Raw genomic sequence first — 25700 nt, 5'->3', positions numbered from 1 at the left:
CTGAGTGGGCTCTATTAGACCTGTGCGCCCTGCTCTCTCCATATTACATGAGATAGATCCTGCTCTGATCCAATCTGAAATTCATGTCCTGAAATCTTAAGTGGTTAACCATCGTATACAGAGCAGTACTGACTTCCCACACAAGCAGTGTCTGTACACCACTCATTACACTACACTGAGCAGATAAACACTGCACATTACCAGCTGGAAGTGGGTGACGCCCACCACGCACTTCTCATTCATCTCCTTCTGGTGTTTGTTTTGGATCAGACACTCCATGAGATCCCCGGAGTCTATCTGGTTGTCAGCCACCTCCTGCAGAAAACACACAGTCAGTACAGCAGTGTGGTGTCTATACCTGATAGGGACAGAGGACAGAGGACACTTACATGACAGTATCCCTGGATAATCGGCTCACACGCCCTCATCAGAAGAGCTTCTATCTGGATGTCCTGCAAGACACAAAATCAACACACTCAATTAGTCTCTATGGACAATGCCAGGGCTGTGGAGTCGGAGTTGGAGTCGAGGAAGTTTTGGGTACCCGGAGTCGGAGTTGGAGTCGTGGTTTCAGAAACTGAGGATTCGGAAGATTTTTGTACCGACTCCACAGCCCTGGACAATGCAGCGCTCATCAGGAAAATGTAGGGATAAAGCGAAGAACAAAGCTGCCCTGGCACACAGCAAACAGACAAGGGTACTATGCTCGCCCTGCTGGGACTTAAAGCAGTATTGTCACCATAAAAATCAAATTTCAACAGCAACTGGTCTTAGTGTATTAACCTTCCTGGCGGCTACGTTCGGGGTAAGCCGCGCAGGAGGATTTCTCAGGCCCCGCTGGGCCGATTTGCATAATTTTTTTTTTTGCTACACGCAGCTAGCACATTTCCAGCTGCGTGTGCATACTGATCACCGCGCTACCCGCCGTGCCGCCCCCCCCCCCTCAGACCCCTTGCGCAGCCTGGCCTATCAGCGTTAGGCAGCGCTGAGGGGTGGATCGGAACTCCCAATGACGTCACGACGTCGATGGCATCATCCCACCACGTTGCCATGCGACGGGGGAAGCCCTCCAGGAAATCCCGTTCTTTGAACGGGATTTCCTGATCGCAGATCACCGGAGGCGAACGAAGCAGGTGGGGGGATGCCACTGCACAGCGGCTATCATGTAACGGGCCCTGGGCTCGCTACAGGATTTAAGACAGTGCAGTTGTTAGTATACACCCCAGTGGGAGTGTCTGAAGACTCTGGGAGGAGGGCAGCTAATGAATACACAATGAGCAAGAGAAGGGAGGAGGGAAAACAAGAGTCAGGGAGGATATGATGTCAGCATTAGCTTGGCAAAATGGCCACTGCCTAGAATAGGATTTTCTGCTTTTCCTTTATAAAATTCACAGGAATCATTACGTGGATAGCACAATACATCTGTTATGTATGTAGAAGTAGTGTTTATTTACATATATGCGTTTTTTTATTTCTAGTTTAGCACGGGTGTCGCTTGTTCTTTAAAGAGGTCTAAAACTCTGACATAATATTCAATAAAAATGTGTTTTCCTATTTTTTATTACTTATAGTTATATTTGCTTTTGTGCATAAGTAATATTGTCGGTTTACAAATTACAAGTTTCCAAAGTGTAGTTTTTCTTGCCCTGAAAGCTGCCATTGCGTGTTATTCTTTTTCTATTATAACTGCTTTTTATTATATATTAAAATCTTCGAATGAGCTATTCTGAACACTGTGTGTGCCTGAAGCAGAGACAGTTTCTCAGAGTGTTTGTTTACATTCCAGTGTTGATACATTTGTGTTTAACAAATAAAAGAGATACTGTTATCACCGGTTTTGATGCGGATTTGAAGTTGAATAGCAGGAGAAAGTGCTTTGTTTAACCATTTCAGTGATGTTCTGCTGGAATTTTTTTCTAGGATAGTAGCTTTCAAGCTGTGAGGAATCTTTTAGAGCAAAGTAGAAATGCTGACTTTCAGACCACTTTAAAGTGACTTTATAGCCTGAGATTATCGTCTTGTCACTTAAAGGGAACATAAAGCTAGAGGTTGCCATATTTATTTCCTTTTAAACAATGCAGATTGCCAGGTTTTCCTGCTGAACCTCTGTCTTAAATATTTTAGCCATAGACCCTGAACATGCATGCAGCAGATCAGGTGTTCTGGCGGAAGTGTGACCGGATTAGCTGCATGCTTGTTTCAGGGTGTGATTCATTGTGATCAGCAGGGCAGCCAGGCAACTGGCATTGCTTAAAAGGAAATAAATATGGAAGCCTCAGTTTAGGTTTCCTTTAAAGTTATCATTACCTGCCAGCTCCATTCCACCAGAAAACCTGTGACCGGTGACATTACCGCAGCTCGTTCAGAAAGCCTGCAGAGGGGACCTTTCATGTCCTTCCCTGCAGGCATTGCTGGGTTTAGCTGCCCAATCTCTGAGACTCTGCACTACACAATTCTATTCCTCCTGAAGCAGCTGTTCACCCCTATTCCTTCTTATGGACTAATCCTGAACACCTATGATACATATTTACTAAAGTGATACATCATGTGTTGTAACATTTTCAATAAATCAGTTTCCCTAATAGGAAAAAAAATATACTGAAATGCTCCTGATTTTGATTTGGACTTTGTGCTATATAAATACATAATAATAATAATAATAATAGGACATTAGACTATGACTATGGTAGGATTAGAGTGTGAGCTCCTCTGAGGACAGTCAGTGACATGACTATGTACTCTGTACAGTGCTGCAGAAGATGTCAGTGCTATATAAATGCATAATAATAATAATATGGGAGGACATTAGACTATGACTATGGTAGGATTAGATTGTGAGCTCCACTGAGGACAGTCACTGACATAACTATGTACTCTGTACAGTGCTGCAGAAGATGTCAGTGCTATATAAATGCATAATAATATGGTAGGGCATTACACTGACTATGGTAGGATTAGAGTGTGAGCTCCTCTGAGGACTGTCAGTGACATGACTATGTACTCTGTAACCTGCTGCAGAAGATGTCAGTGCTATATAAATACATAATAATATGGTAGGACATTAGACTATGAATATGGTAGGATTAGATTGTAAGCTCCTCTGAGGACAGTCAGTGACATAACTTTGTACTCTAATGTGCTGCAGAAGGTTTCAGCTCTGTGTAATTACATGATGCAGTAGTAATTCTAATGTATGAGGAACTTTGAATATGATCCTGGCCAGCTATCTCCAGAAGTGACATTAGGTGGCGCTGCGGGACTACAAGTCACTGACCTCTGACTCCAGCTCTGTCAGGTTCCCAACAATTTCTCGGCAATCTGGAATCAGCTCTTCTAAGTGATCCTGCAGACACTCCAGCTCCTGGGAGAGGGAAAAACAACAAATGATCACAAAAGGCTCCACCCAGCAGCACATGAATGAGGTTGCCCGGCCTTGCCAAACCTGTGGGAGCTGGCTGGGTCACCACAACCCCAGTGCACAGAAGGCATTAAGCACTATGCCAGCATAAGCAATGGCGTGACGGACTTCAATTAAATTCAATATAGATTACACAAGACATCTCATACATATTAATACTATTAATAATGAAACTTGAAGGGAACCTAAACTGAGAAGGATATGGATTTTTCCTTTCAAAATAATACCAGTTGCCTGACTCCTGCTGATCCTGTGTCTCTAATACCGTTAGCCACAGCCCCTGAACAAGCATGCAGATCAGGTGCTCTGACTGAAGTCAGACTGGATTAGCTGCATGCTTGTTTCAGGTGTGTGATTCACCCACTACTGCAGCCATAGAGATCAGCAGGACTGCCAGGCAACTGGTATTGTTTACAAGGAAACATCCATATCCCTCTCAGTTAGGGCTGGTTCACCGCCAAGCGTTCGGAACTCGTCGGCAAGTGAATGGGAGCATTTAGCATCGCCCGGTTACCAGCGATTACCGGTGATTGCGCAATCGAGGCGTTCCGATCCCGATTTAACGTGTCGTTTCCGCCGGCCCTAAAGAGTCGCTTAGCTACCGCGTCTACATGTCCTCCCGCAGGGATGAAAAATTCAGATCGCGACGGGAAGCTGATTGCTATACCGATGCACCCGAACAAGACGTCACAGGACGACGCGGCTTTCGCCCGCCCCCAAGCGTCCGTGTGATCCATCCCTAAAGGTTCCCTCTAAAGGAAACAGGCTAAAAAATGAAAAATCACCTTTACTCACCTGGGGCTTTCTCCAGCCCCTTGCAGCGCCTGCGCAGTACGCCGCGGACCACGTGGCCATTGACTTTGGTGCTTCAAGCAGTCACCGTAAGGACAACCTCGAGGTTGGCCTGAACAGTGTGCAGGGAGCCCAGGATGGCGGCGGAGAGGTCGGCGTGGGACAGTCGGCTGCAAGGGGCTGGAGAAAGCCCCAGGTGAGTAACGCTCAGTTTTCGTTTTTTAGCCTGATGTTCCCTTTAAGGCATTTGGCACATGTCAAATTCCAGCCAGTTCCTTCCTTCGACCCCTCCCTGAGTATGCTTATTACTTATGGGAGTGTACACCTTCACAAGAGTTTGTCTTCCTGTGAAACTGTGTGGCCCTGAGCATAATTACTTTTTATAAAGGCTTACCTGCCCAAAGCGCGAGCAGGCACTCTGCTTACCTGCCCAAAGCGCGAGCAGGCACTCTGCTTACCTGCCCAAAGCGCGAGCAGGCACTCTGCTTACCTGCCCAAAGCGCGAGCAGGCACTCTGCTTACCTGCCCAAAGCGCGAGCAGGCACTCTGCTTACCTGCCCAAAGCGCGAGCAGGCACTCTGCTTACCTGCCCAAAGCGCGAGCAGGCACTCTGCTTACCTGCCCAAAGCGCGAGCAGGCACTCTGCTTACCTGCCCAAAGCGCGAGCAGGCACTCTGCTTACCTGCCCAAAGCGCGAGCAGGCACTCTGCTTACCAGCCCAAAGCGCGAGCAGGCACTCTGCTTACCAGCCCAAAGCGCGAGCAGGCACTCTGCTTACCAGCCCAAAGCGCGAGCAGGCACTCTGCTTACCAGCCCAAAGCGCGAGCAGGCACTCTGCTTACCAGCCCAAAGCGCGAGCAGGCACTCTGCTTACCAGCCCAAAGCGCGAGCAGGCACTCTGCTTACCAGCCCAAAGCGCGAGCAGGCACTCTGCTTACCTGCCCAAAGCGCGAGCAGGCACTCTGCTTACCTGCCCAAAGCGCGAGCAGGCACTCTGCTTACCAGCCCAAAGCGCGAGCAGGCACTCTGCTTACCAGCCCAAAGCGCGAGCAGGCACTCTGCTTACCAGCCCAAAGCGCGAGCAGGCACTCTGCTTACCAGCCCAAAGCGCGAGCAGGCACTCTGCTTACCAGCCCAAAGCGCGAGCAGGCACTCTGCTTACCAGCCCAAAGCGCGAGCAGGCACTCTGCTTACCAGCCCAAAGCGCGAGCAGGCACTCTGCTTACCAGCCCAAAGCGCGAGCAGGCACTCTGCTTACCAGCCCAAAGCGCGAGCAGGCACTCTGCTTACCAGCCCAAAGCGCGAGCAGGCACTCTGCTTACCAGCCCAAAGCGCGAGCAGGCACTCTGCTTACCAGCCCAAAGCGCGAGCAGGCACTCTGCTTACCAGCCCAAAGCGCGAGCAGGCACTCTGCTTACCAGCCCAAAGCGCGAGCAGGCACTCTGCTTACCTGCCCAAAGCGCGAGCAGGCACTCTGCTTACCAGCCCAAAGCGCGAGCAGGCACTCTGCTTACCAGCCCAAAGCGCGAGCAGGCACTCTGCTTACCAGCCCAAAGCGCGAGCAGGCACTCTGCTTACCAGCCCAAAGCGCGAGCAGGCACTCTGCTTACCAGCCCAAAGCGCGAGCAGGCACTCTGCTTACCAGCCCAAAGCGCGAGCAGGCACTCTGCTTACCAGCCCAAAGCGCGAGCAGGCACTCTGCTTACCTGCCCAAAGCGCGAGCAGGCACTCTGCTTACCTGCCCAAAGCGTGAGCAGGCACTCTGCTTACCAGCCCAAAGCGTGAGCAGGCACTCTGCTTACCTGCCCAGTATCAGTCTTCTCATTGCACCACTTCCCCAGTTCCGTCATACATTTGTTCTGCAAGGCAGGGTCTAACTTCACATCCAGCGCCCTCTGATGGAGAATACGCAGGACTTCAGCTCGGCACTCTCGAGACAGCTAAGGAGAAAGAGAAAGAACCTTTACTCTAAGTCACAAGACAAATTACATCACTTCCTGTCTATCACAACACAGTGTTCACTTGGCTGAATATTAAGACAGCAAAATCTGTGAAATGCTAATGCTAACCAAGAAGCACGGTAGCTATGCTATACAGGAAGGCTCGGCTCCCACTTAAGGGCGTTATCAGGCAATTACTAGTAATATAAAGGGCTACTTACCCGGGGCTTCGTACAGCCCCAAGCTCCCAGCATGTCCCTCGACACAGCTCTCCCCGCCTCCCGGTCCACGCCGACGACTTCAGGCAGACTTCCTTTACTGCGCCTGCGCGAGCGACGCAGTCAATCACCGCCATGCGCGGACTGGGAGGCAGAGGCGGCGAACGGCTGCGGGAAGAGGTGCGGCGAGGGACATGCTGGGAGCTTGGGGCTGGACGAAGCCCCGGGTAAGTTGCCCTTATTTTACTACGGTAGTAATTGCCTGATAACTCCTTTAAAGAGGCACTTAAGTGAAAAAAAAAAAAAAGACTTTTACTCACCTGGGGCTTCCTCAGCCCTCTGCAGCTGATCGGTGCCCTCGCCGTGTCTCTCCGATCCTCCCGTACCCGCCGGCGGCTACTTCCGGTTTCGTCACCAGGACCCGACAGGCTGGGAACACGAGTGATTATTGGCGTTCCCAGCCAAAATATCACCCACTTTACTGCTATTGCAGCAAGGAAGGCCGCAATAGCAGCATAGGGGGAGATATTGTGGCTGGGAACGCCAATAATCACTCGTGTTCCCAGCCTGTCGGGTCCTGATGGCGAAACCGGAAGCAGCCGCCGGCGGGGACGGGAGGATCGGAGAGACACGGCGAGGGCACCGATCAGCTGCAGGGGGCTGGGGGAAGCCCCAGGTGAGTAAAACTTGTTTTTTTCACTTAAGGTTCACTTTAATAAAATAAAAAAAAAAAAAAGTACTGTTCGGTAGGTTTGCTGAAGCTCTGGTCAGCGCAGGAAGTGGATGGTGGCTGGACAGTGTACTGGTTTGACATGGAAGACCAGGGTTCGAATCCTGGCTAGGCTCCCCAGTGTATGTGTCCCCCCCCCCCCCTCCCCAGCTGCCAGGCCTGTTGATCCACTGCCTCTAATACTTTTAACCATAGAACCCGAACAAGCACGCAGATCAGGTGCTCTGACTGGATTAGCTGCATGCTTATGTCAGGTGTGATTCAGACTCTACTGCAGCCAGAAAGATCACCAGGACTGCCAAGTAACTGGTATTGTTTAAACGGAAATAAACACAACAACCTCCATATCCCTCTAAGTTCAGTTGTCCTTTAAGATAGAAAACGTGGGATCTGCACCACTCACCCGCCTCCCCTGCTCCTCTGTGCGGTAGGCATGTCGGTACAAACACGAGAAGACGGCTCCAGATGGCATATTCTCGCTGGTCTCATTCCAACTGTGGGCATAGCAGAGGCGGGAGGCATCGCCCTGGCATTTCCGGTACAGGACTGGATCCAGCCTGGGGAGAGGCAATAAAAAAACCCAGAAAATAAGATGCAATTCTACAATACTGGGGATGCTATTTATATGCAACTGTTTCCTAATTAAATTCAAATAATTGAATGAAAAAGTGGTAACATTTTGTATATCAAAACAAGTGCCAGAATCGGAGTACCCAAAGCTCCTTATAGTGGACCTGAACGCTTGCCCGGGACAGAAGGAAAACAGAGACATGCACCCTGTATATATTTAGAGATTTTAACCGGTTTAATTCCCCCTCATTTGTGTCTAACCACAAGTTGTAACCCGGTGGACCCGGTGGCGGCGGATTCAGGCAGCGGAGGACGGCGGCGTGGGAGCGATCCGTGCGTATGGGGCTGGAGGAAGCCCCAGGTATGTATAGTTCATCCTCTCTGGTTCCCTTTAAGGCATCTTAAGGGGCCCATACACCTAACCATTTTCCCGCCGATATACAGCTGCTTCGATCACAGTGATGGAAACGGCTGTGAAATCGCCGTGCACACCGGTGACAGAATGATCGATTTCCGTCCGAAATCCATCGTTCCTGTCGACCCACCCGTGCGGAAGATTTTTCTCAGTCGCCAGCGGGTCGGGAGTGCGTCGTTAGCGGCGTTCGAATGCCCGACGACCGACGCAATACAGCAGTAATACATTACCTGCTCCAGCAGGCGCGAGTCCCCTGGTCTTCTCCGCTTCGGGCTCCAGAGCTACACAGAACTTCCTGTCCCGGCAGGAAGTTTAAACAGTAGAGCGCCCTCTACTGTTTAAACTTCCCCTGGACAGGAAGTTCAGTAGCCGGAGCGTGGCGGGGCTGGAGCAGTGAAGACAACCAGGGGACTCGCGCCAGCCGGAGCAGGTAATGTATGCGCGGGGGGGGGGGGGGGGGGGGGCTGCGGCGGCAGCTCCACAGATTGTGACCGGTTTCAGGCTGAAATCGATTCACAATCTGTTTGCAGTAAAGGCAGCCATACGATCCCTCCCTGATCAGATTCGATCAGAGAGGGATCTATCTGCTGGTCGAATCTGATGGCAAATCAACCAGCTACCTTTAATGACATCTATTTATGCTTGAAAAAAAATCGATGTATCCTTTTAGATGTTGCATGTATATAGTTGTCTGTTCCAACTTCTTGTGAGCAAACAGAATTGAAGCCTGACGAAGGCTATACAGCCGAAAGCTTGCTTACTCTTATTCTTTTAAAGTGGACCTGAACTTAGAGTGTCCTCCATGCACTAAAACATACACGACAGCATAACAACCTTTAAACAAAAAACATTCCTTTGTTACAGCTGATACAAATCCTGCAATAAATCTGCACAGTTTCTGTCATGAATGATACGGAAGAAGAGACGAATATCATATCTGTATCGTTCTGCAAAGCAGAGCAGAATGTCAGTTTTGTTTTAAATGTACAGCAGATGTCTTTTTCCCTTCACTCTGAATTAGAACCCCTCCACTTCCTTACTAGCTATTCACACATAGGTGCTACGAGCAAAAGCTGGCCTGGAGTAGCTTCAGCAGATAGCGATCAGTCCCTTTTGGTTCCCTCCCAAAAAACTGTCCTCCGAAATGCTGCATCAGAATAATAGGGAGATCCCATTTATGAATAATTCACGATGTGGTTATCGCAGATCAAAGACAAATATATTTCCCGTTTCCTAAAAATCAGCCTAATAGTTCATCTAATTTATAGCAGTGTAGCTGCTAGAGAAACCGAGCTATTCATCACTCGCTGAGCACACGTTACCTTACTGCTATTTGGTGTCGTTTGATCACGCATCGGCCGCAGGTTACGGATCTGCCCTCGGATTTGCTGTGCGCCAATCCGGACAGAAATGGCGCAGGTTATTGGTAACGTGTGTCATTCTATGCTTGTCTCAAAGACCCTGCCTATCATGCTCCACTGGAGCTAAAAAAACGTCCATGTTTTATTAAAGCCCGCCCCAAAACTCAGATCCTATAAAAGTTCGGGCAGTAACAACCCTATCTCGATGCATGTATTCCAAGGAGGACCGAACGCATGCTTTGTTTCAAAGACCTTTGGATATCAATGCCTGCATTTGACCTGGACTTTATTTGCTTCTATTCCACACAGACTGCATTCAGTTAAGTAAACTTTTCACAGTTATCCCTTTTTATTTTAAGCTTTGTATTTATATGTTAATTCGTGTTTAAAAATGTGTGTAATGCATTTTTGTTATCAAAACGTTTAAAAATAGTTTTAACGGTTATGACCTGTCCCTGCACATACACAATCGTACTTACTCCTCCGAAACCGTTACCTTGCGTTCTAATCTATAGTATCTTGTATCTCCAACCCGTATGCTTGAATCGGGCACAGATAGACAGATCTGGTGCCGATCCCTGTATACTGCTAAGGGTTAAGTTAGTGCTCTCCGTGTGTTAAAATAGTTACAGTCGTGCACTGACTCACACGTGGTGGCAAGCATTTGAATTGTATGTGTGTGGTGAATCCTTTGGCATCAGAACGCTCCTCTCAGCTAGTCGGTTCATAGATTGCAAATCCACATATGGGCTTCTATGCGCAAAGCGACAGTGAGACCGGGTTTCTGACAGCCATTGACCCAATCAAGGATCGACCCTTGCGGTTCTTGACAGTTTCTACTTCCTGATTTATGGAAGCAGACATATTGTTTACATCTTGTGCTTTCAAATGGGCTTATATGCCATCTCTGCCATAGGCAGACACAAGGGAGAGATCAAATTACAACTTGTGATTAGACACAAATGAGGGGGGATTAAACATGCTAAACTCTTTAAATACACACAGGGTGCATTTCTTTTATGTTTTCCATCTGTCCTGTGCAAGAGTTCAGCTCCACTTCAAGTTAGCCAATAACTGGTATCACCCTGATTCAAAACGCCTTGCTTTCCATGAATTAGCAAGTAGAAACAGTGCAGATTTATCTTAGGATTTGTATCAGCTGTAACAAAGAAATGTTTTTCTTTAAAGGTTGTTATGCTGTTGCTTATTTTTTAGAGCAGAGATGAATTCTGAGTTCAGGTCCACTTTAATATTTGAAGCGGGTGCCTAATCACCATAACAGTGTAGAGATTACTCAGCTGACAATCATTAAAGGATTATAGGACCTCTGTCGCGAAAATCTTAAAATTTAAAATATATGTAAACATGTACAATTAAGAAGTACGATTCTTCCGGAGTAAAATGAGCCATAAATTACTTTTCTCCTATGTTGCTGTCACTTACAGTAGGTAGTAGAAATCTGACAGAACCGACAGGTTTTGGACTAGACTATCTCCTCATGGGGGGTTCACAGGGATTTCTTTATTTTCAAAATGCACTTAGTGAATGGCAGTTGCTCCATCCAACAGCCAAAAAGTGTGCAGCGAGCAGGGAGGCTAGCCAGCGTCTTTGTATAAATCTTTTTCAGGGAGTGTCTTTATAAAAAATAAAGGCCATGCTGAGAATCCCCTATGGAGAGATGGACTAGCCCAAAACCTGTCAGTAATGTCAAATTTCTACTACTTACTGTAAGTGACAGCAACATAGGAGAAAAGTAATTTATGGCTCATTTTACTCAGGAAGAAACTTCTCATTTGTATGTGTTTTAAATTTTAAGATTTTCACGACAGTTCCTCTTTAAGGAATGTGCACTATTGGGACAGATAAAGATGTAGTGAGCAAGTAAGTTGTCAAAGTGGTGCTATGAAGTTATCACACAGTTCTTTATACACCAGCTGTCCTCCTGGTCCTGTGCAGTTCTCTGTAGAGGAACCTGTCCATCCAGGCAAGTCCCGTCATATTTAGACGCTTCTGATTACAGGACGCCTCCATCGCAACAGGAAATGAATATGAGGCGGCAACTGGTAATCACTAGCAGCTAGCTCTGGCCCAGGCTACAGAGGATTAAATAAAAGCATGCTGTAAAGGTGTGATAGATGACCTTTCATTAGCAGTAGGAATTGCCAGGGTTTTTTTTTTTTTTAAAGAACAGCTACATCTGAATAAACCAACATTTCTGTGCTACCAGGTACTTTGAAATGTAATGCCAGTAAACATAACCTTTACTTTCTAGTCTGCAGCCAGCCCGGCAGATACAGGAGACAAGTCACAACATGCTTACTTGCAGCCACATCACACCCAAATCTGCCATCACACAGCCATTTCATTTTATCTGCAAACACTCCTGGGTATCCTTTTCTGTTCAGGTGCTCATTCAGGAACCCAGAAACTAAAAAAAGAGATGGGGTTCTGACCCTTCCTCGCCTGCCCTGGCAGGGGGAGGAGCATGAGCTGTCTTTCACTTCCCCTCATCTGTCCTGGTGGAGTGAGGAGCAAGAGCTTTCACCTCCCCTCCCCCAACGTGGCAGAGGGAGGAGCCTGAGCTTTCACCTCCCCTCACCTACCCAGGCAGAGGGAGGAGCCCAAGCTTTTACTTCCCCTCACCCAGTGTGGCAGAGGGAGGAGCCTGAGCTTTCACTTCCCCTCACCCAGCGTGGAAGAGGGAGGAGCCTGAGCTTTCACCTCCCCTCACCTACCCAGGCAGAGGGAGGAGCCCAAGCTTTTACCTCCCCTCACCCAGTGTGGCAGAGGGAGGAGCCTGAGCTTTCACCTCCCCGCCCCCAACGTGGCAGAGGGAGGAGCCTGAGCTTTCACCTCCCCTCACCTGCCCAGGCAGAGGGAGGAGCCTGAGCTGGCTTTCACCTCCCCTGGCATTTTTTTCGGCTCTGGTATCCTTTATAGAGGATCTCTATCCTAATTAACACTATCCTCCAGCCTAGCTGTAATGAAAAGTTATATTTACCTGTAGTGTTTTGTCCCGCAAAGCCGTCCTGAAGACCCTGCATCACTCGACTTCCGGAGCCTGGCCCCGCCTCCCCTCTCCCGCAGTTGCTGCAATAAATAGCCAGGTGATTTTTTTTTTTCGGGGAGGCGGGGCCAGGCACTGGAAGTCGAGTGATGTGAGGTCTTCGGGACGGCTTTGCGGGACAAAACACCGCAGATAAATTTAACACTTCATAACAGCAAGGCTGGAGGATAGTGTTAATTAGGAAGGAGATACTCTTTTAAGCCTAAAATTTGAGCGAGTATGAAAAGTCCCACTAATCATACTTAGAGGGAACTGATTTCCAGCTTCGTTGTTATTAAAGCGGACCTGAACCTAGAAGTCCTCTCTGCTCTAAAAGATATGCAAAAGCATAATAACCTTTAAAGAGACTCTGAAGCGAGAATAAATCTCGCTTCAGAGCTCATAGTTAGCAGGGGCACGTGTGCCCCTGCTAAAAGGCCGCTATCCCGCGGCTAAACGGGGGTCCCTTCACCCCCAAACCCATCCCCGCAAACCTTGGTCGTAGAGTTGGTCGTAAATCTTGTCTTCCTGGAGGCAGGGCTAACAGTTGCAGCCCCGCCTCCAGTCGCGTCTATCAGACGCGCATCGCCACCTCTCCCCCGCCCCTCTCAGTGAAGGAAGACTGAGAGGGGCGGGGGAGAGGCGGAGATACGCGCTGACAGACGCGCGTGGGGCAGGGCTGCGGCGGTTAGCCCTGCCCCAACCAGGAAGCGCTCCCTCGCTGCACCGAGGGGATTTGGGGGTGAAGGGACCCCCGTTAAGCCGCGCTATAGCGGCGTTTTAGCAGGGACACACGTGCCCCTGCTTACTATGAGGTCTAAAGCGAGATTTATTCTCGCTTCAGACTCTCTTTAAACAAAAACACTTCTGTTACAGCTGTAACAAATCCTGCAATAAATCTGCAGTGTGTCTACTTTCTGCTTTCATGGAAGCAGACATATTGTTACCATCCTGTGCTTTCAAATTAGCTTATCTGCCATCTCTGCCATAGCAGTCAGGTGACACAGGGGAGAGATCCTATTACAACTTGCGATTGGACACAAATGAGGGTGAATTTGACAGTCTAAACTCTCTAAATACATACAGGGTGCATTTCTCTAGGTTTCCCTTCAGTCCTGTGCACACTGGTGCATTTTATCTGCAAGAATTAAACTCAATTCATTAATTACATCATCCAATTAGGCTGAATAGCTTTAATTACAGCTGTCAGTACAGCTAATGATGCATGCAATGGAGGCCGTTCAGGATCTGCAATGGGAACAGTGATTGGACACTGCAGCTAATGGAAGCACTGAAGGAAGGGCAAGTGCATTTAAACTGTTACCATAGCAATGGCTGTAATCAAAGTCAAAACTGTAATTATCTAATCTAATTACCCAATTAGTTTACTGCAGAGAGCATATTCATTATATGTTGTGCAATGGGGTGGAATTTTATTAGCATAATGACAAATGAAGGAGGAAATCCCTTTTAAGTACTTAGAGACACTGAAGCGAAAAAAAAATGATATCATGATTTGTATGTGTAGTACAGCTAAGAAATAAAACATTGAGATCAGATACATCAGTCTAATTGTTTCCAGTACAGTAAAGCTGGCCATACACTGGTCGATTTGCCATCCGATTCGACCAACAGATAGATCCCCCTCTGATCGAATCTGATCAGAGAGGGATCGTATGGCTGCCTTTACTGCAAACAGATTGTGAATCGATTTCAGCCTGAAACCGTTCACAATCGGTGGTGGTGGCGCTGCCGCCGCTCCCCGCCCCACATACATTACCTGCTCCGCCGGCGCGACTCCAGTCCCCAGGTCTCCGCTGCTCCGTCTCCGCTCTGGTCTCCGGCATGCTTCACTTCTTCCTGCCCGGCAGGAAGTTTAAACAGTAGAGCGCCCTCTACTGTTTAAACTTCCTGCCGGGCAGGAAGAAGTGAAGACCCGGAGACCAGCGCGGAGACGGAGCAGCGGTGACCGGGGGTAGTCCCGCCGGCGGAGCAGGTAATGTATTGCCGCTCTATTGCGTCGGTCGTCGGGCACTCGAACGCCGCTAGCGACACGCTCCCTACCCGCGGGTGATCGACGGTAATTTTCTGCATGGAGCCATCGGCGGGATCGGACGAAATGGATCGAAATTCGGCGTGTAGCGCGAACGATTGGCAGCAGATTCGATCCCAGTGATCGAATCTGCTGTCGAAACAGCAGCAAATCGGGCCAGTGTATGGCCAGCTGAAGAGTTAAGAAACTCCAGTTGTTATCTCTATGCAAAAAAGCCAGTGAAGCTCTAGGAGAGGGCTGTTTTCTGACTTTTATTATCTCAACTGTTATTGTATTTACTTTTTCTCTGCCAGAGGAGAGGTCATTAGTTCACAGACTGCTCTGAAAGAATCATTTTGAATGCTGAGTGTTGTGTAATCTGCACATATTATAGAATGATGCAATGTTAGAAAACACACTATATACCTGAAAATAAAAATATGAGAATATTTTCTTTGCTGCTAATCTTCTAGTAATTAATTATAGTACACAACCAATTCATTATATGATATATATATTTTTTTCGCTTCAGTGTCTCTTTAACGCTCTAACGACTGAGGCATGGAATAGAGCATACAAGTAAAGCCCTGGACTGCGATCTGGCCCACAGAGCAATCACATTTGGCCTGCAAGTGGTTTCCCCCACTTACAATTATGTTTGGCCCACTCTAGACCACCAGTGAAGCTGTATTGGAGGTGAAGCCTCAGATCACCAGGGAAGTCATATGGGAGAGGGAGGGGGAAAGCAGGCATACGTACAAAATCGCCCCCGGGAGACTTGGGCGCAGGATACAGCCGTTTTACAGCTTACCCTGCTGCTGCACAAGTCCCGGCGGTGTTAAATACTATTCCCCCACCAGGTCCACATGGATGGTGGGGAATTATGCAATTCGGCTTCCAGCTATTGCTGGCGGCCGAATTACAGGGTTTTAAAAGTACCTTCAGCTCCATCTTCTGACGTGCCGAAGTTACTCACAGCTATAGCCGTAATTCCTAACACAGCCTTTGGCTGCGCCCAAATCTCCTGCACGGTTATTACAGCGTTCTGAAAGCAGGGCTGTGGAGTCGGTACAAAAGCATCTGACTCCGTTTATAAAGCCACTGACTCCAGGTACCCAAAACTTACTCAGACTCCTCAACTCCGACTCCTTAGTCTAATACTTACCAGGGCTGCGGAGTCGGGACAAAAGTCATCCGACTCCTCAGCTTATGAAGCCACTGACTCCAAGTACCCAAAAATTACTGACTCCCCGACTGACTCCACAGCTCTTGGGGAAAGCAGTTAAAAAATTATTTACTCACCTGCAGATTCTTCCAGCCCCAGTGGTCCTCGGTGTACCTGCTGGCCGCCCGCAATGGTGGTGACCCGCCGGCGGGGTGGGCTCATGCGTCCACAGCATCTGGTGCATACTGGGCCTGCGCACATCTACTGCACAGGTGCAGTACGGATCAGATGACGCGCGGGCACAAGCCCACCCCGCCGGCGGGTAGCCACCATTGCAGGCGGCCAGCAGGTACACCGAGGACCACTGGGGCTGCGGCGCGGGGCTGGAAGAATCCCCAGGTGAGTAAAAAATAGATTTTTAACTTCGCCTTTAAAGTCCTTTTGAGCAGCCTTTCTCAAGCTTTTTACCCTGGAGGAACCCTGCAAATAATTTCTGCATCTCAGGGAACACCTGCATTTATTTTGCAGAAGGCATGGACTTTAAAAGTACCGTAGCTGTGGCTCTTTATTATTCTGACCCCCAATGTAGTGCTTTTTTATCGGTATCCCCTATTTTAGTGTGCTTTATCATACTTCCACCACAATAGGGGAAAAATGCCAGGGAACTCCTGCAGAGTACTCCAGGAACCCCGGTTGAGAAAGGCGGCTTTAGAGGATATAAGAGGTGAAAGTAAACAGTGTTCTTTTCCTTACCCGGGCTTCTTCCAGCCCCTGCAGTCTTGTATGTCCCCCCACTGTCCTCCCGCTCCTCTTCCTTGGTCAGCTGTTCGTACGGCTACAGCAGCCAAGTTGTGCAATACTGTGCATGCGCTGGGCTGGCAAAGCGTGGCCGGGAGCGATCTGCACATGTGCAGTACATGAAGTCGTGTAGCCCCGCATGTGCAGAACCCAACTGGCTATGGGAACGCGATCAAGGACAGGCTACATCGGGCCAGCTCATGGCTGCTGTAGCGGGCCAGAGAGGGAGATACAAGACTACGAGGGCTGGAAGAAGCCCCAGGTAAGTAGAAGGCTACTGTTTAGTTTCAGCTTTGGTATCATTTAAAAAAAATAACCCCGAAAATCTCAGCTAAGTATTACTGCAGACAAGGGCTACGCGGTCATGTGTACAATAGGATGAGCGTTCTCTTACTTCCAGTCCCGGGATATGAAGTACTGCAGCTCCAGGAGGCGATGCTCACAATCCTCCACCATCTTCTCAGTGTACAGGTGTTCCATCAGGCAAGAGAGGATCCTGGGAGAGAAGACAAGCATAGCTGTAATCACCAGATCCTCTGCCAATACAGGGAACAGCTAGATTTACTGCAACACAAACAGTGTAGTACGGATACAGAGGCACCAAAAGGAGAAAAGTATCGAAAAAGTTTAAAACATGAGAAGGCAGTGGTGGGCTTCCTCCTTTAAAAAGGGACACTTAAAGAAAATCTGTAACAAAAATAAACTCCCCTAGGGGGTACTCACCTTGGGTGGAGGAAGCCTCCGGATCCTATTGAGGCTTCCCCCGTCCTCATCGGTCCCCACGGCAGCGGCGAAAATCATCGCGGGGCGGCGGCAATTTAAATTATTACCTCCTGGGCTCCAGCGCAGGTGCAGTATCTTCTCCTTCCCACGGAGATAAGCAGCGCAGTAGAGCGGCCACACGGAGATCGGCTATTTTTGCCCATCTCCGTCAGAAGAGCCGCAACAGCGCCCCCGCTGGAGCCTGGAAAGGTAAATATGGAACAGGCTGTCGGGTCGCTGTTCGGAGGGCTGCAGCAAGACCCCCGTGGGACAGAGGATGACGGGGGAAGCCTTATTAGGATCCGGATGCTTCCCCCTCCCAAGGAGAGTACCACCCCAGGGGACGTTTTTCTTTTTACAGTGACTCTTTAAGGCTAGCTAAAAAAAAATAGTTTTACTCACCTGAGGAATCCACCAGCCCCCCTGCAGCTGTCCGGTGCCCACGCAGTCTCGCTCCGATGCCCTGGCCCTGCCGGCAGCTTGCAGTTTGGGCGACAGGCTGGGAATGCGAGTGATTCTTTGCGTTCCTGGCCGCAATAGCAGTATAGAAGGCGCTATTGTGGCGAGGAATGTGAAGAATCACTCGCGTTCCCAGCCAGTCACCCAAACCAGAAGTAGCTGCCGGCAGGGACAGGAGGAATGGAGCGAGACTGCGTGGGCATCGGACAGCTGCAGGGGGCTGGTGGAAGCCCCAGGTGAGTAAAACTTTTTTTTAGCTAGCCTTAAAGTGAACCAGAGAGGAAGCACCCTCGTGTATTTTACCATGTATATCAGTAAGAACATTAGAGAAAACACCATGCTCTCTGTTTCATCCTCACTGCTAAAAGTGTCTGTTATCAGCTGTGATAAGAATCCCGGACTGAGCATTCAGTCTAGCGATGCAGGGAATGATTATTGCTGAGTCATAGCAGAGCCACAAGGGGGCAGGCTTGGGCTTGAAAAGACACCAGAGAAGACAGACTCCATAATCATCCCATAGCAAAGCCAGACTGAATGCTCAGTCTGGGATTCTTATCAGAGGTGATAACAGTCAGATTAAACAAACAACAATGAAATTTAAGGCCCATACACACGTCAGATTTTTTTTAAACGACGGGTCGCTTGGACGTCCTCTCGTCCAGTCGTTCGGACGCTAAATCAGGCGTGTGTACAGTCCGTCGTTCAGCTGATAAGACTGGTCTTGAGTGATCCCCACGTCCAAACAACCCGTCGTTTAAAAAAAATTCGGCGTGTGTATGAGCCTAAAGAGCAGATTAGGTGTTTACTGTCATGTTCCCACTGATTTATAAGGTAAAATACAAGAGGGTGCTTCATCTCTGGCTCTCTTTAAGTGACCCTTTAAGCAGATACAAAAATTGCCAATGTGTTTGTCAAATAGAACAAGTTTATTTACATACTCCAGGGGACAATGCAACGCGTTACGCAGCTTTGATCCTGCTTCATCAGGCAATAACAACGGAGTAATAGCATACGTGGCCAGAGGTCTGACAGAGGTGCCTGGCTTTTCTACTGACCACATATGCTATTACTCCGTTGTTATTACCTGATGAAGCGGGATCCAACCAGCTAAACATGTTGCATTTAGCCATGGACCCTGAACAAGTATGCAGATCAGATGCGTCTGACTGAAGCATGACTGGATTAGCTGCATGCTTGTTTCAGGAGTGTGTGATATAGAAACTACTGACTAGAAAGATCTGCAGGACAGCCAGGCAACTGGCATAGTTTACAAGGAAATAAATATGACAGCCTCCCTATCCCTCTCCCTTCAGATGTCTATTCACAATCTGCCACATCATCTCGACGCACTGCTTGGGAGAAATGTGTTTGAGATACTCACATAGGATCTCCAGAGCGAATGTGCTTGCAGGCGGTCTGGATGACAGACTCGCAGGCTTCATTGAGGGCTCGGTCTATGCGGTAATCAGAGGCGGGGTCTGTCTCCTGCACTAGTGTTTGAAGCTGCAACAAAACAAGGAGGAATGAGGGACCAGGAAACGTAAACCGGACATGGGGATAAAAATCAGGACATTGGAATACAAGATAGAAGATGGGGAGATAGAGAGGCGGGACAGCAGGATAGACTTCTGCGCACTCACCGCCTGCTGACACTTGTCCGCTATGTTGCCCTTCTCCCCGCGGACCACCTTCATAAGGCAGTGCAGGGTCCGCCCCTTCCTGTGCAGGCCGGAGCAGTGGTGCTCGATTTCTCCACGACAGCTAAGGATGATCTCCGGACTTAGAGAGAAGTCCTCCATCAGCATTCGCCTGTAGTCCAGCATCTCTCCCTGACACTCGCTGCTCACCGGGCGACCTAGACAGATACAACCGCCACAATGAGAAGTCAGGGAGATATTCCAACAGAATAGGGAGGAACATATCCTGATACAGCAGAATCTCATTAAAGAATACCCGAGGTGACATGTGACATGATGAGACATGTACAGTATCAAGCACACAAATGACTAGGCTGTGTTGCTTTTTTACCTTCTCTGCCTGAGTTAAAAATCAAGTATGCAAGTGACAGTTGAAACAGGAAGTAATGTGAAGCCCTTGCAGATTGGAGAAGCCCTTGCAGATTGGAGAAGCCCTTGCAAATCGGAGACCTCTGTGGTGAATGGAGGTATTTATATCTTATCTTAGATAAATTCAGGAGGGGAACGCAGAGGGAAGAGCCTGAGGTGAGGGAGGGGGGAGGGGCTGTCCTCCCTACCCGCTGATGTGCAAAGCTTTCCCCTCATGCTGCGACCCCTCCTGCCCCTCCCCCCCAAAAAAATGGCCATGAGCGGGACCGGGGGATGAGCGGGACTTGGGGGTCTCAAATTCTTGCAGGGGGGCCCGGGGTCTTCTAGTTACGCCCCTGGCTGCCCCCATGAAATCACAAACATTTTCCTGTTCTTTTAAAACAGGGTGGGTCCGAGATTATATTACCTATCCATTTTAATTAACATAACTAATGTAACTTAATGACTGTATGCTTATTTAGGCTGTAGTTCCTCTACCCTTATTTTATCCTGATCTGGTGCTCCTTTCCCCCAATTAATCTGGCATACTCCCACTGGGAGCCACGGCCCGCATACATATGTATACGCCAGTGGTGAGCTGGGCACAGGGCGAGCCGAATGATGGCTCACCCTGCTGCCGCTCAAAGACCCGGCGGCGTAAAATACTATTCCCCCTCCGAGTAGTAGCACCTCGGAGACAGATCACCGGAACCCTGAATCATTAAGGCCTCACGCACTATAGCGGCGCCCAAGTCGGGCACTATGCGGCTGGCACAAAGCGCCATAAGCACCAGCTTCGTTGTGACCCTTAGCTTTGGCTGGAGTCCCTATTTTTTTTCCCAAGAAAGCGACCATCCTAAAAAGGTCCAGCGATTACCCAAGTGGAGATGGGCTTATCTCCACCTGCCTACATTGGCTGGGTGAGCTCCACAGATCTCATCTTCTAACTGATTCACCATTACTGCACTATTTGAGCTCCTTTGATTCTGCGTTTTAGTTCTTGAAAGTGGGATTGTCACCATAAAAATCAAATTTCAACATCAACTGGTCTGAGTGTATTAAGTGATAAAGATGCTAATCCTGCATTCAAAACTCTCAAAAATGTTCAGCTGTTATGTTTTGGAGTTTTCAAATACCCTAGGAGCACTGGCCCTTTAATTGCCATTGCCAAACAGTTGCATGCTGGGGGGGATCTTTTTATCTATAATATACTCCTCTTCCCTTTAGTCCCCCCTCCTAATGACATAAGACAGTGCACTTCCTAGTATAGACCTCAGTGGGAGAGTCTGAAGACTCTGGGAGGAGGGCGGGTAACTAATACACAATTAGCAAGAGGATAAAAAAAAGAGTGAGGGAGGAAATGATGTCAGGAGGTCAAAGGTAACCAAGATGGAAACTGTCTAGAATAGGATTCTCTGCTTTTCCTTTATAAACTTAACCGGAATCATAACATGGACAGTGCAATACATCTGTTATGCAAGTAGAACTAGTATTTATCTACTTATAAATGTGTTTTTATTTCTAGGTTAGCATGGGTGTCGCTTGTTCTTGAAGGTGCCAAGTCATCTCATAATATCTGGAGCAAGGAAAATGCTTGTTGTGACCCCAGTGGTGTGTTTCCTCCTACATGTGCCAGGATTCTAGAATAGGGCTAGATACACAAGGCCGAGCCCCATGCGACCCACCTCTGTGCACGGCAGACTCCAGACACAGAAGGAGGAAGGAAAGCCGGGCCTCCCGGGAACGAGGGTGATTCTCAGAATTGCAGCGATATTTCTTCAGGTCAGCCTTGCAGGACTTGGCCAGCGAGTAACTGACCTTGTAGTCCTGAGCGATGAGCTTCTGACGTGTAGTGAGGGCATCGCGACACTGCAGAGCGGAGAGGAAACAAAGCGACAGTTCAGTACAACGATTACTGCAAGTGTGCTACATCCATGTGCTACAGTGCAAGTATGCTACATCCATGTGCTACAATGCAAGTGTGCTACACCCATGTGCCACAGTGCAAGTGTGCTACATCCATGTGCTACAGTGCAAGTGTGCTACACCCATGTGCTACAGTGCAAGTGTGCTACACCCATGTGCTGCAGTGCAAGTGTGCTACATCAATGTGCCACAGTGCAAGTATGCTACATCCATGTGCTACAGTGCAAGTGTGCTACACCCATGTGCCACAGTGCAAGTATGCTACATCCATGTGCTACAGTGCAAGTGTGCTACATCCATGTGCTACAGTGCAAGTGTGCTACACCCATGTGCTACAGTGCAAGTGTGCTACACCCATGTGCTACAGTGCAAGTGTGCTACACCCATGTGCTACAGTGCAAGTGTGCTACACCCATGTGCTACAGTGCAAGTGTGCTACACCCATGTGCTACAGTGCAAGTGTGCTACACCCATGTGCTACAGTGCAAGTGTGCTACACCCATGTGCTCCAGTGCAAGTGTGCTACATCCATGTGCCGCAGTGCAAGCGTGCTACATCCATGTGCCGCAGTGCAAGCGTGCTACATCCATGTGCTGCAGTGCAAGTGTGCTACATCCATGTGCCGCAGTGCAAGCGTGCTACATCCATGTGCCGCAGTGTAAGTGTGCTACATCCATGTGCCGCAGTGCAAGTGTGCTACATCCATGTGCCGCAGTGCAAGTGTGCTACATCCATGTGCTGCAGTGCAAGTGTGCTACATCCATGTCCTGCAGTGCAAGTGTGCTACATCCATGTGCTACAGTGCAAGCGTGCTACATCCATGTGCTACAGTGCAAGTGTGCTACATCCATGTGCCGCAGTGCAAGTGTGCTACATCCATGTGCCACAGTGCAAGCAAGTGTGCTACATCCATGTGCCGCAGTGTAAGTGTGCTACATCCATGTGCCGCAGTGCAAGTGTGCTACATCCATGTGCTGCAGTGCAAGTGTGCTACATCCATGTGCCGCAGTGTAAGTGTGCTACATCCATGTGCCGCAGTGCAAGTGTGCTACATCCATGTGCCGCAGTGCAAGTGTGCTACATCCATGTGCCGCAGTGTAAGTGTGCTACATCCATGTGCCGCAGTGCAAGCGTGCTACATCCATGTGCCGCAGTGCAAGTGTGCTACATCCATGTGCCGCAGTGCAAGTGTGCTACATCCATGTGCCGCAGTGTAAGTGTGCTACATCCATGTGCCGCAGTGCAAGCGTGCTACATCCATGTGCCGCAGTGCAAGTGTGCTACATCCATGTGGTACAGTGCAAGTGTGCTGCATCCATGTGCTGCAGTGCAAGTGTGCTACATCCATGTGCCGCAGTGCAAGTGTGCTACATCCATGTGCCGCAGTGCAAGCAAGTGTGCTACATCAATGTGCCGCAGTGCAAGTGTGCTACATCCATGTGCCGCAGTGCAAGTGTGCTACATCCATGTGCTGCAGTGCAAGTGTGCTACACCCATGTGCCGCAGTGCAAGTGTGCTACATCCATGTGCCGCAGTGCAAGTGTGCTACATCCATGTGCTGCAGTGCAAGCGTGCTACATCCATGTGCCGCAGTGCAAGTGTGCTACATCCATGTGCCGCAGTGCAAGTGTGCTACATCCATGTGCCGCAGTGTAAGTGTGCTACATCCATGTGCCGCAGTGCAAGCGTGCTACATCCATGTGCCGCAGTGCAAGTGTGCTACATCCATGTGGTACAGTGCAAGTGTGCTGCATCCATGTGCTGCAGTGCAAGTGTGCTACATCCATGTGCCGCAGTGCAAGTGTGCTACATCCATGTGCCGCAGTGCAAGCAAGTGTGCTACATCAATGTGCCGCAGTGCAAGCAAGTGTGCTACATCAATGTGCCGCAGTGCAAGTGTGCTACATCCATGTGCCGCAGTGCAAGTGTGCTACATCCATGTGCTGCAGTGCAAGTGTGCTACACCCATGTGCCGCAGTGCAAGTGTGCTACATCCATGTGCCGCAGTGCAAGTGTGCTACATCCATGTGCTGCAGTGCAAGCGTGCTACATCCATGTGCCGCAGTGCAAGTGTGCTACATCCATGTGCCGCAGTGCAAGTGTGCTACATCAATGTGCCGCAGTGCAAGCGTGCTACATCCATGTGCCGCAGTGCAAGCGTGCTACATCCATGTGCCGCAGTGCAAGTGTGCTACATCCATGTGCCGCAGTGCAAGTGTGCTACATCCATGTGCCGCAGTGCAAGTGTGCTACATCCATGTGCTGCAGTGCAAGCGTGCTACATCCATGTGCCGCAGTGCAAGTGTGCTACATCCATGTGCCGCAGTGCAAGTGTGCTGCATCCATGTGCTGCAGTGCAAGTGTGCTACATCCATGTGCCGCAGTGCAAGTGTGCTACATCCATGTGCCGCAGTGCAAGCAAGTGTGCTACATCAATGTGCCGCAGTGCAAGTGTGCTACATCCATGTGCTATAGTGCAAGTGTGCTACATCCATGTGCCGCAGTGCAAGTGTGCTACATCCATGTGCCGCAGTGCAAGTGTGCTACACCCATGTGCCGCAGTGCAAGTGTGCTACATCCATGTGCCGCAGTGCAAGTGTGCTACATCCATGTGCCGCAGTGCAAGTGTGCTACATCCATGTGCTGCAGTGCAAGCGTGCTACATCCATGTGCCGCAGTGCAAGTGTGCTACATCCATGTGCTGCAGTGCAAGTGTGCTACATCCATGTGGTACAGTGCAAGTGTGCTGCATCCATGTGCTGCAGTGCAAGTGTGCTACATCCATGTGCTGCAGTGCAAGCTTAGGTCATCCAAAACTGTGTTATAGATTACATCATAGCTGTAGATTTACAGAGAGAGATAGCCCATGACTTCAACCAGTGTACAGGCATACAATGGATTAACCTCCCTGGTGGTAACCCCAAGTCAGGCTCGGGGATAGAAAGCCGCAGCTCAGAGCGGTAACCCCGAGCATGACTCGCCAGGAGGTCTGTGCAGAGCAAGTGGGCGTTTTCACTCACCTCCCCGGGGATCCAGACGCAGGCAGCCATTCTTCCTGCCCTGGAGTACGGAGGGCGATCTGCAGCACTGGATCCCAGGGAGGGAAGTGCAGGCGCTGCTAAAGATCTCTCTGCGGTATGATTATTTCTGCATTTTAGGGTCTGATAACATGCTAAAAAAATTGCACCGCTTTTAGACCCTAAAATCTGAAAATAATCATACTGACATGGAGGTTACAGGAATTCCGAGGTGACATGAGACAGACGTGTATGTACAGTTCCAAGCACACAAATAACTAGGCTGTGTTCCTTTTTTTCCTTCTCTGCCTGAAAAAGTTAACATTTAGGTATGCAAGTGACATTCTTTCCAGTCTGGACCTAGTCAAAGTATAGGGTTACCCTTGCTAAGGAATTACAGCCATTAAGCCCTTTCCTGGCAGAGAAAAGTTTCTGAGAGCATAGAAGAGATAAAAAATAAGGTCAACCGCTCATAGATTGTAGCTCTGGTATACTTCAAAGACTGTGTCATTGAGCTGTGTCAAAAGTTGATTTAGAGCCTACTTCCACTTGGTGCAGCATCCACTGCTGATACGGACATGGCACCCATGCAGCTGCTAAGGCGCAGGCGAATTGCATAGCTGTGTCATGCATGGTTATAGGCATTCAAATGCGCACTGGGGTAGGGGTAATCTGAAGCATGCCGCTCAGAATCGCATCGGTATGCAATTCGAACAGCAATCCTATTGTCTGAATAGGCCGCGTTTCCATTTACAGCACGCTTGCAGGGAAACGCTGCGTATTGAGGTAGTGGAAATAGGCCCTTTAAGGAACACTATTGAACTAAAGGTGGCCATACACTGGTCGATTCGCCATCAGATACACCAACAGATAGATCCCTCTCTGATCAAATCTGATCAGAGAGGGATTGTATGGCTGCCTTTACTGCCAACAGATTGTGAATCGATTTCAGCATGCAATCGATTCACCACCTGTGAAGCTGCCGCCGCCCCCGCATACAGTACCT

At 49.1% G+C, this 25700-nt stretch overlaps 1 protein-coding gene across 2 annotated transcripts in view; it reads right to left on the bottom strand.

Moving 5' to 3' along the window:
* The window catches only part of GLG1 (golgi glycoprotein 1), a 154513-nt gene that overhangs the window by 37711 nt on the left and 91102 nt on the right, over nt 1-25700 (bottom strand). For both annotated transcript variants that reach the window (XM_068260805.1, XM_068260806.1), the window contains exons 7-15: nt 21437-21620; nt 19347-19561; nt 19088-19209; nt 16880-16981; nt 7502-7655; nt 6013-6150; nt 3275-3361; nt 390-452; nt 202-315 (exon numbers count right to left, since the gene is read on the bottom strand). In XM_068260805.1, the coding sequence (XP_068116906.1) occupies nt 202-315; nt 390-452; nt 3275-3361; nt 6013-6150; nt 7502-7655; nt 16880-16981; nt 19088-19209; nt 19347-19561; nt 21437-21620 (1179 nt within the window). The remainder of the gene's footprint in view (nt 1-201; nt 316-389; nt 453-3274; nt 3362-6012; nt 6151-7501; nt 7656-16879; nt 16982-19087; nt 19210-19346; nt 19562-21436; nt 21621-25700) is intronic.

Source organism: Hyperolius riggenbachi, chromosome 11 (assembly GCF_040937935.1).
Source record: "Hyperolius riggenbachi isolate aHypRig1 chromosome 11, aHypRig1.pri, whole genome shotgun sequence".
Classification (NCBI taxonomy): Eukaryota; Metazoa; Chordata; class Amphibia; order Anura; family Hyperoliidae; genus Hyperolius; species Hyperolius riggenbachi.
The sequence above is the reverse complement of the archived record's forward strand: the minus strand, read 5'-3'. Positions and strand labels throughout refer to the sequence as shown.